Source organism: Babylonia areolata, chromosome 3 (assembly GCF_041734735.1).
Source record: "Babylonia areolata isolate BAREFJ2019XMU chromosome 3, ASM4173473v1, whole genome shotgun sequence".
Taxonomy (NCBI): domain Eukaryota; kingdom Metazoa; phylum Mollusca; class Gastropoda; order Neogastropoda; family Buccinidae; genus Babylonia; species Babylonia areolata.
In genome coordinates this window covers 62,749,642-62,761,640 of record NC_134878.1, presented here as the reverse complement: position 1 = coordinate 62,761,640, position 11,999 = coordinate 62,749,642, and the positions used below count along the sequence as shown (strand labels likewise).

Genomic DNA, 11,999 nt, shown 5'->3' with positions numbered 1-11,999 from the left:
AAAAACAAAGGTTGATGCCGAACCTTGAATAAAACCCAGTGCGCTGTTCAATCATATAATACTGACAAGAACAAGAACAAGAACGAGAACAACAACAACAACAACAACGACAATGATAATAATAATAATAGTGATAATAATACTCATTATGATGATGATGATGAAAATAAATAGTTGTGATGATAATCACGACAACAACACATAAATGAAATTAAAAAAAAAGAAAAAAAGATCAACATAAAATGACACAACTGCTTGACGACCGGCTCGAAGCTCAAGTTACAGTACCACAAGATCAAAAGATTCACAAAATCACAAGATGATTTATTGTCCTTAAAAAGTAGATACTTGGTGTGGTGGCACACAGTTAAATCCAAAATAGTACAAATATAGATATACATAAGCCATCCACGTGACTGTAAAAAAAAAAAAAAAGGGGTGGGGGGTGGGGGGTGGGGGTGGGGAATGGGGGGGGGGGGAGGGGGAATGCAGAAGAAGAAGAAACCCGCTTTTCTCAAGTAAACAAAGTATCCTCCCTTATGAAAAATACGAGTACTTCGTGGAGTGGGCAGTGTCAGGTGTCTAGGCCTTTTATCTTTGCGGTGTTTGCTTTTTGGTCCAGCTGACCACACCTGGCCATTCATTTCAGGGCTGACAAAAAAAAAAAAAAAGAAAAAAAAAGGGTACAGAAAATGAAGCCCAAGAACGGTCATTATTTGTGCAGATAAAACATAGGACATGCCTCTCGTGTTGACCATTCCGTCAATTTTCCAATTTTTTTTTGTATCCAGAGAAGAACAAATCTGATCTGAATATAAAATTATACACAGTAAACAGGACTGTACATAACAGAAGGTATACAAAAACCAAAACATGCCAACGGGAACCTCACATATCCCAGGTGAAAAAAAAGAAGAAGACAACATAGTAAGAATGTCCAATCATTTTCGGGTCCACAGAGACAGAGACAGAGAGAGAGAGAGAGAGAGAGAGAGAGAGAGACAGACAGACAGACAGACAGAAACAGAGACAAAGACAGTGATACGGAGAAAGAAAACGAGAGAGACAGATTGAACGAGACTGGACGAGAGAGAGAGAGAGAGAGAGAGAGAGAGAGAGAGGAAAAACAATGTGACCACCTCTCCCTCCCTTCCCCCTACCTCCCTCTCTCTCTTTCCCCCCCCCCCCACACCCCCCCCACAGCCCCCCCCCCCCCCCGAACCCCACCCCCCCACCCCCCTCCGCCACCCCACTCCCTACAAATTTATCTTCCGTTGATGCTTCCAGCAAACAGGACGAACATTCATTAATTAAGGATCAGACCTCACAATCAGGAACACAGCACGGCCACACACAAGGGGGCCACAACTCCAATCAACCGCTACAGTACAGTCCCCTGAACCAGATTCGGATGAAAGAGCACTCGTCCGAAGGGACGCCACCCTGGTGTTTTATCAAACAAAAGCAGCAGCGGCTAACAAAGTCCTGTCGGTAAAAGCTGATTACGGACCAAGTATTGTTCTAATGTCAAGTGCATATGCTTTAGTAACCTGAAAATTAAGCATACAATTTTTTATTTATTATTTTTTTAATTTTAATTTTAATTTTACTGTATCTTGATGAAGCCTTATGTACACGAAAGTGTGTCTTCACAAGTGACTGAGAACGTTTTTGACTTTTTGCATTCATTATCAGTTGTTTCGCTTGTCAGTTTAACGACTTCTCTTTTATGAAGTCCTTTAAGTAATTTCCTGTAATCGTATTTAGATTTTTTTTTTTTCAAATTTCACCCGCATTTCACTCTCATTTGCCCAGTTTTCCCCAACCCTCCATTCATTCACATCTCCCATCGCTTCTAACCGATGATACTCAAATGTATTCATAAATACTTTAACAAAAAATGTCTTCAATCACCGATATATGTGACGGAACATTAACCCACTCAGTACGGCCAGTCCTCTCTTCTCCTCTACACAGACCCCTTGGATGGATGTCCAGTGGGTGTCTGAATGACCCAACCTTTAGCTTCCGTCGTCAGAATTGTGGTATTCTTTGTCCACATTCACGTCTTCAGTATAAGAGCTTTCCGCTTGCAATATTTTGATGATGGTAATTGGGGTAAAACGCTGTTAACGTCGTCTCTTTCGCCGTTCGTATGGAAAGAGTTAAACAAACTTCATCCTCCTGTCAGTAAAAGCCTGGATGACATCGTGCCGTACAGTTCCGGGTATGGTGCAGTGTATCACCTGGACATGACACCCAACACTGCTTTCAGTCCGTACGCTGGAGTTGGCGAAGAAACGTTCCAGTTTATGAGTTTTTCATGGCAGACTATTATATATTTATTTATTAATTTATTCATTTATCTATTCATCTATTTATTCATTTCTTTCTTTCTGTCTTCATTCATTTCTGTCTTCTTCTTCTTCTTATTGTTGTTGCTGTTACTGTAATAAATATGATATATGTGTATTTTTTTCTTTTTTGTTTTAGATTTTTGTTGTTGTTGAAAATGAAGACATTTTCGCAAGGGATCATGTTGGGGTAGAAATAGAACGACTCCGTTCGATTTCCCCCAAAGACTCATTGGGTGTTATTTCGGGGCCAGCAGAACTCGTCAGTGTAGTGTTATGGGAGTGTATTGTTAGAAGCTGCCAAAAAAAACAGAACTCCACCCTTCTTTCACCAAGTCACATCTTCAGTCTGTGCTTACTGGTTAATTGAATTACGTTTTGGACAACAAGGTGATGGAGTCGTTTCAGGACAAGGGTTTAACTCTCTCCATACGAACGGCGAAAGAGACGACGTTAACAGCGTTTCACCCCAATTACCACCATCAAAATATTGCAAGCGGAAGGCTCTTATACTGAAGACGTGAATGTTGACAAAGAATACCACAATTCTGACGACGGAAGCTAAAGGTTGGGTCATTCAGACACCCACTGGACATCCGAGGGGTCTGTGTAGAGGAGAAGAGAGGACTGGCCGTACTGAGTGAGTTAAGCCTTCCCGGAGCTGACTATCTCTGCTAGGATCAGTTTCAGGCTTTCCCCAAAATGACTTCGTGGAGTTGACGTTGTGGAGGGAAGGGGGTCGTTCTGGGGCATCACACCGGCGTCGTGTGTTCGTTTTGCGAACGGGGGGGGGGATCAATGTTTTTATGATTTGTATAACGGCTGCTTACTCTTGTAAAGGCGTCACCTAAGATCGATATTATCACTTGCAACAAATCAGTGTTTTTCTTTCCGTATATACATGCGAAAGAGAGGGAGAGGGAGAGGAGAGAGAGAGAGAGAGAGAGAGAGAGAGAGAGAGAGAGAGAGAGAGAGAGAGAGAGAGAGAGAGAGAGAGTATACGTATACAATATAATATAATATGATATGTATGTATGTGTGTGTATGTGTGTGTGCACGAATGCGGGTGAGGTCTGGGTGGGGATGGGGGATGATTTCTGATCACTGTATCATCATGAATTAACCAGTTTTCCATAGTTTTTTTTCCCCCTTTGTACTCTGTAAATTCTTACTTCCTCTCTGTATGAGGTATATGTGTTTATCTGTCTTCCGAGGCGTTGTTTAACCACTTAACTGCTGAACCGTGGTGAAATGAAATCAGGGCTAAAGGAATGGAACTCGCCAATTACTGCTGTATGTACTTTTAAGCAGTACAATTGATTTTCGCGGAACAAAAAATGATACAGTCCCAAATGAAGAATGATGACAGATATCCCAACCTGTTAGGTAAGTTGTTACCATTGTGAGATGACAGCCTCCGTTGTCGGACGGGCACACTCCTCAGCAGCAGTCTAGGGGTTAATGAATACCTCTGAAGCTGAATTTTTGTAGGATAGGCGATTATGATCGGCATCAGTAGCAACTAATAGGTGTTTAAAATAAAAAAAAAAATTCTATTCTCTCTCTCTCTCTCTTCATTCTTTCATAAGCAGTTTATTGACACTATAGCTAATTGATTGATTGATTTATTTATCATTTATAGTTATCTAGTCATTTGCGGGTGGGATGAGCTTGTGGCGAGGACGGGGAACAGAATAATGGTGCGCTTCAGGAAGGAATTCTGTTTAAATCAATGTCCCGCCATGATACGAAGACAGTGGACTACACTGTCCTTATTCCTTTTTTTTTCAGATCTGTCCCAGCACGCATATGGAACCTCCCAGCACCAGGCAGCCAGGTCCAGCGGGCGTCTCCAGCCTGCTCCGACAACACTAATGACGAGACCTAGCTTCGAACAGAGGACAGGGTGGTGGAGGTCAACAGGTCACGGAAAGGACTGGCTTCCTCGGGGCACGCGACATGCACGTGCAGGAAAGGACTGAGACAGGAATGACGTTGTGACAGCGACAGGATTACAGACCAGTCAATCGTTTCCATGGTATTCAATACATTTTCATCTTTTATCTTTTGTTGCTTATAGCCCAGCAAATCATACAGGGACTATTACCAGGGACGAAAAACAGTAAATACAGGTCCTGTAAAACCTGTAAAAAACAACAACACACATACAACACACTGTCCAGAAACCAGTCAAACCATAATCGTTTTTGACGTCGTCATAAATTGTCCAGTGACGCTGGTATAAAGTGGGACGGAAACTAATGGAGACCAAAACAGCAGTTAACTGCGGCAATACCACTGAAGCAACATGACAAACATTGCTGGTACAGCAGGCTAGTCCGCCCGAGGATGTCTTAGTTCTTCCCCAAAGGTGTGATAACAGGCATTTACATTTCTACAACAACAGGCATGTTCGATGGATAAACTTTGTTCGTAGGTCGAGCCTGATCCTGTCATCCGGTCCCTGATAAATCACAGATTTTAACTGATTAAAGAAATAAATAAAGATAAGAAAAAAGCGGGAAAGTGAAACTCGTTTTTTTAAAACACACACACACACACACACACATACAACACACACACACACACACACACACACACACACACACACACACACACACACACACACACACACACACACTCACTCCTCTTTTTCAACGTTCAGACGAATCTCTCTTTTTTTTTATCTTTTTTTTTTGTCAGTGACTTCTTCTGACGTCATGAAAAACGACGTCAGCCTACCGCGGACCCTGACTGACCTCAGCAAGGACCTCATCCCCACCAGCAAGCCACAGCCACAGCGCAAAAATGACGGGCACACAAACAACAACAACAACAACAACAACAATAACAACGCGGCCACCTTCCCACAAAGAAAACCCATCTCCCCCGTCGTCAAAAAACGCCCAGCTGACGGCACCACCACAACCACCACCACTCCTCCTGATGTCGTCAGTGAAGACGTCAGCCAGGCCACGACTCGACCTTCCAACAACAACCACCAGCTGCCTATCCAAGGGGAGAAACCCCACGACCTCCTTCGGAGGCTGTACGGGTTGTGGCCCGAGCAGCTGTCTCAGTCCTACCGACCCCACGCGGTCGCCGACCCGGAAGCCTCCGCCGACGTCAACTTCCGCTTCCTGCGGAAGTTGCAGCAGCCGGGGGCGGCGGCAGGGGCCGGAAGTCACGTGGGGTCCCCGGCGGGTCTGGGTCTGGGTCTGGGGAGGGTGAAGGCGGCGGGGGTGGTGGTGGAGACCGTCTTTCACCTGGGCAAGCAGGCGCGCTTCAACTTGAGCCTGAAGCGGTGAGGAGTGTGTGTGTGTGTGTGTGTGTGTGTGTGTGTGTGTGTGTGTGTGTGTGTGTTGTAGTCGTAGTCGTAGTAGTAGTAATAGTAGTAGTAGTAGGGGTTGTGTGTAGTAACATTAGTAGTAGTAGTAGTAGTTTAGGTTGTGTGTATGTGTGTGTGTGTGTGTGTGTGTGTGTGAGAGAGAGAGAGAGGAGAGAGAGAGAGAGAGAGGGTAGAGGGAGGGAATTGATTGATTGAATGCGAAGAACAAAACACAAAATCAAAGAAAGTAATTATCTCACACACATACTCGCACACACGCAGGTACACACACACACACGCACACACACACACACACACACACACACACACACACACACACAGGAATCTAGAAATCCACAATACCCATCATTGTGATTATTTTGCCGTCCATTTCGTGGAAGGGAGACAACTTGTTCCCTTGCATTTCCGTAACAATATACAGTTGTGTCCCTTGAGCACAAACTTTGTTGGAGGGGAAGTGCAAGTTACCAACTAAAAATGAACATACTTCACTTTGCAGACCCATTTTGTGAGGTTCTGATCAATATTGATATCTCCACATAACTATACGCTAAAGATGAACGCGCACGCGCGCGCACACACACACACACACATACACGTGCGCACGCATACACAATGAGTGAACACTTTTTCGTCCACACTGCCAGTCCTGCTGCAAAGAATGAGGATATACAGTCAATCCCTATAACACACACGCACACACACACACACACACACGCACGCACGCACGCACACACACACACACACACACACACATATATACCTTACACACTCTCTCTCTCTCACTAACACACACATACACACACACATACACACACACGCACACACACATACAAACACATACGGGCGAAGTACACACTCACATGCGCGCGCGCACATAATACACACACACACACACACACACACACACACACACACACAGAAGTATAAGGACGAAAACCAATCGCTTCGCCAATAGCTTTTTCCCTAAAGCAGTCAATGCCCTGTCTCTCGAACAAATCAAGTATAATTAATAAAATTGTGCAATCAACAACCATCTACCTGATGATCTAATCATCAGCTCCATCCACATGTAATATGCGGCTTCTGTTCTAACGTGTGTGTGTGTGTGTGTGTGTGTGTGTGTGTGTGTGTGTGTGTGTGTGTGTGTGTGTGTGCAATGCATGCATGTGTGAGTATGCACAAGTGTTTATTTTGATATGCACTTGTATGTATCCTAATTTCTACTGTATCTGTGTTTGTGTATGATTTTCGATTTATATTCGTACCTTGTCATGTACTATTCCCCCCCAATATTCCTTGTGACCCCGGTACACTTGGTAGTAAAGACATTCTATTATTTACAGCACTCTCAGTAGAGCCATCTGTGTAGACATGGGTCCATCTGTCACATGGAAAGTCTCGGTCCAGCATCTCAAGGGTCAAGTTCCTCAGTTCTGCATCGATGTGGCTGTCCTTCCTGCCTACTCCAGGAACATGGAGGACTATGTTCAGCTCCTCTGACTTCCACTCCTTCCTCATAGTCCTGTAGGGATTCCACCTGTTGTTGTTGGGGAAGCAGGACACTAGAAAGGTGTCGTTGGTTCGTCTTTACAAGGTGGTTCAGACTTTGTCTCTTTAACCTGTTCCTTGTTGGTTCCTGGAGCCTGGCATGCAATGGATGGGATGACAGTCTCTTCATCTTTTCTGCTTGATGCAGGATGTGTTCACTGCGCTGTTCGTCCAGTGGGTGCAGCCGTGTCGTCTTTTCCATTACAGAGATGGGCACTGTTTTCATTCCTCCTGTTAGTACTAGCCAGAGCCCAACATTTTGGACCTGGGTGAGTCCAGGTGTTGAGGCATGCTCGAGTTGGGGTCTCACAGAACCTGTGTACACCTAGGTCGGGATCTTTGCGTTTGCTCCCATATAGTGCCAGCAGGTTTTTTTCATCACAGCCACCTTCGTCACTGCCCTGGCTTCTATGTTGCTGATGTCGGGAGACCAAGTCAAACTTCACGTCAATCAGTGGACATGAATTCACAACCCCCTACAAGGGCCGTAAAGGGCTGCGGGACCCTGTAATCTGTTTACAGACGTTCACGCTCCATTCAGCTGCCTGGTTATGATATCAGCTCTTTTCTGTGGTACGGTGTTCTCTGTCCCCCACGCCTACACAGTCTGCAATCAAAAGCAGGACAGGAATAACTGTGGATGAATGATACCTTTGGAAAATACTGCTTCATGGACCAGTGCACACTTTTATTCTCAGCCTCGGGACGATTTCAATGTATAATGATCGCATTTTTTTTCTTCTTTCTTTATCCCTCTCTCTCTTTTTTTTTTCACGCTGCCTGTCTTAGAGAGAGACAGACACAGAGGGAGAGAGAGAGAGAGAGAGAGAGAGAGATGGCGCGTCGCGTCTGTGTGTGTTCGTTTGATTTCGTGTACAATAGTAACATCAAAGGATTCTTTTTATCTATTTCCCCAAGTCCATTTTCTTTTTTATTCGAAAACACAGCTGGAGAATACAGATCCCCTTTTGATATATTGTCGTTAGATTTCTACGCTATACATAAATCTGCGTGAAATGTAGTGACTTTACATGTTTTTAAATGACGAAATCACGTGAATTGAATAATACGCATTACCTCGACACTCTCCATGCCATAAGCATGGCTGTACTAAATCTTCCCTAACTTAACATTTTACGGATCAAACCCGCTGGTGGGAGCAATAATCAGGGCTTCTAATGAGTTGAAAATCTTGGGGTCCCAGGTACTCTTTTACTCTTTTTGGAGGGTGGGGTGTGGTGGGGGTGGGGAGTGGCGTGGGCGTTTCGGACATTCTTCAGATGTACACTCTAATGCCGAACCCTCAAATCAGATCTGATTTGCTGCACACATACAAAGGCAAGCCCATCTTCCAGTCATAATCGTCTTGGCTTCTGGGTCAAGTAGTACAATACTTTGTAGAGGACGATCCCAGCGTCAGGCTGAAGCACCGAAAGACGATTTTCACTCTGGTTGTGTGATCCTTCTACAACGTTTCAGGACGTCCCAAGGGACCCGTTCGAGGATCAGGCATGCGTCCTGACCATTTCCAAAGTGACGTGTATTGATGCATCTCAGAAGCTGTAATAATTAAGTGTTGATCTGTCCGGTGCCCTTACCGATTCCCCTGTCCTTCAGGGAGTGCTTTTCGTTCGTTTTCTGAGCACTCTGGGTACGATCTGTCCGATGACGTTGGGGCGAATCTGTCCAGGGCAGCAGACATTCAACAGCACGTGCTGAGCAGCAAATATCAGCAGATTAACTCTCTCCATACGAACGGCGAAAGAGACGACGTTAACAGCGTTTCACCCCAATTACCATCATCAAAATATTGCAAGCGGAAGGCTCTTTATACTGAAGAGGTGAATGTTGACAAAGAATACCACAATTCTGACGACGGAAGCTAAAGGTTGGGTCATTCAGACACCCACTGGACATCCTGAGGGGTCTGTGTAGAGGAGAAGAGAGGACTGGCCGTACTGAGTGAGTTAAAGCAGCAGATAACTCAGCAGCACAGTTATTCGAGGCATTTCAGATCTTGTGTGTTTCCCAGTGGCGACTTAAAAGTAGCGTCTCTGCAGAGGGAAGATGTTTAATATATTCCGTTGTACATCGGAGTGGTTTGCAGCTTCTCTGGAAGCAGACGAGCAGGCGGTTAACCAGCAGCCTGGTTTTGAAAGGTTAAAGATTCCGCAGCCTTTTACAGTCATCAGGGCGGTGAATTCATATCCACTGTGGCTAGGGCTCGGCACAGTAAGGCGGGGCCCAGTCCTCTCTTTCCGCCGTTTTAACCTTACACAAGATACCCATTCAATCCTGGGTGGAGTCAGGAAAATCTTCCCCCCCCCCCCCCCGCCCCCGTTTCCTTTGATATAATTATGAGTAAGCTTCGCAGTTTTTCATACCCGAGAGCAATTAAATGAGCCTTTCCCGTCATATAAAAACCCCCCACAAACAAATAAAAAACAAAAACAAAAAAACAAACCAGTTATGCAAGTTGCAGTCTTCTCTCTTCAAACGTGTGCGGTGTTTTGGAAGTATATATTTCCAGCATTGACAATGATGCATTTAAAAAGTCAAGATCATAATCGATGTGTCATTTGCAGATGTTAAAGTGGGTAGTTAAAACCTATGGAACAATGCTATTGTTTCTCATTTATTATTTTCCAACAGGTTTTTTGAAATTGTCTGTTGTGCGTATTGAAAAATATATAATCCGCTCAGCATTTGTCCATAGTTTGTTCATTCTTTTTTCAATAGAGGTATTATTCTTTCTGGTTTTGTTTTCACGGTTTATTATTATTATTATTATCCCCCCCCCCCCTGTTTGTATAGTATCAAACTCTTTTCTCACTTACTTTTCTTATCTTGAAATACTTACTTTTCTTATTTTTAAATGGGCTCGGTTTCGTTTACGCCACATATAAAAAGTTTTTTTGTTTTTTTTGGTTTGCTTGTTTGTGTGTGCGTGCGTGCGTGTGTGTGTGTGTGTGTGTGTGTGTGTGTGTGTGTGTGTGTGTGTGTGTGTGTTGTGTGTGTGTGTGTGTGTGTGTGTGTTTTGTCAGACGTTCACTCTTGGACAGATAACAGTTTATCGCTGAGAAGTCCAGTGATTACAGCTGAAAGGACTGACGTATCAAGCCCTGAAATAGCCGCTTTGCCTTGGGCTTGGCTGCAAGCGATATGACTTGAACTGGCTTCTCGTCACCATCAAGCCGTATTGTGCATTCTGTTTGTATTGCTCATTGACAAGACATCCTGACCCATGGTACCACCTGTTGAATGATACCGTTTGTGTTTCACAAACACACACACACACACACACACACACACACACACACACACAGAGCCACCCACACAAATTGCCTTTTAGCCTGAATGGTTAAATGGCAGACCCATTTAATATGACACATATGTAACAAGACATTTATATCTACAAATAAAGGAAAAACTTCCCGCCCCTGCCTGTCTAATTCCTATTTTCATCCCTCTCCTAAATGTAGCATTCAAACGACCTGTTGGAATGACGTTTGTATTTTATGATTGTGCACACTGTGTTAAAGATAGTTTACACTTCGTGGGCCATGATAATTATACGAATACGAATAATATTACATTTTTCACCTAGATATGACACTCAAACGACCTGTTGGAACGACGTTTGTATTTCATAATTGCTTTTCACCGTGTCAAAGATAATTTATACCTCATGGGCCCTGATAATTATTATGAACTGTGTTGTATTATGTTCATGTGCGCCCATATACCTTGTCGTTTCCTCAAAATCATCCACACGCCAGCACGCTATAGTTACACTTTCAGTATCATATTCATGTTCTAAACCCCACGTTTTTTTTTTGGTGTGGTTTTTATTCTCTTTTAATGGTACATTTCTTTGTCTTGTCTTGTCTTGGCTTGGCTTGTGTTCAAATCATCAAAATACTAACGGCCGTGTAATCATAATTATTTGAATTTCGCTTCTCATTTGCATGTATCTCTGCTACGTTTTCTTCTTTCTGAAATCACACTTGTCTTGTCTTGTTTTTGCCTTGTCAATGCGTTGTCTTAAAAAAACAACAACCCCCCCCCCCCCGCCGTCGCCCCCCAACAAACAACACACACACACACACACACACACACACAAAAACAACACCAAAGTTACACCTTTGGGGCATCATTTTCATGCAGTTTCATGTCTCTAGCAATGCATTTTTCCACAACCAGATATACAGACCACCACGGGTTTTTGTTCTGCTTTTTTTTTTTTTTTTATTTCTCTCATAAAAAGAAGCATGTTTTCTTTCTTGTCTATGCCTTGCTCTCGAATCATCAAAGCACCAGTGCGCTATAATAAAGCTTTCGGGTATCATGTACACCCCTATAAGATTTTCCTTTTTCTTTTGATATAACTTGCCTTATCCGATCTTGTGTCTCGACTTGTCCTCATATGATCAATACACCAACGCACTGTAATTACACCTGTGGTTTTTTTTTTTCCCTAAAATGAAACTTTTCCTGTCTGGTCCTGAAACCATCAAAACACGTTATAATAATAACACGTTCAGGTTTAGCTTCGGTCCACCCAATCCCTCTGCCGCCCCCCCCCCCACCCCCCCCCACACACACACACCACCCTCCCCCCCTCCCTTCCGCCATCCCACCAACCCCTCCCCTGCCCTCCCAACCAAACCCCATCCTGTCATAAGAATCTAAATCCGAATATACCTGATCTGGATATACCTTTCAATTTACATGCAGTCCACTTT

At 43.9% G+C, this 11,999-nt stretch overlaps 1 protein-coding gene across 1 annotated transcript in view; it reads left to right on the top strand.

The window, feature by feature from the left end:
- The window catches only part of LOC143280403 (peptidase inhibitor 15-A-like), a 25,877-nt gene extending 21,635 nt beyond the window's left edge, over nt 1–4,242 (top strand). The window contains exon 4 of the mRNA XM_076585036.1: nt 4,146–4,242. Coding sequence (XP_076441151.1) covers nt 4,146–4,242 — 97 coding nt within the window. The remainder of the gene's footprint in view (nt 1–4,145) is intronic.
- The last annotated feature ends 7,757 nt before the right edge of the window (nt 4,243–11,999 follow it).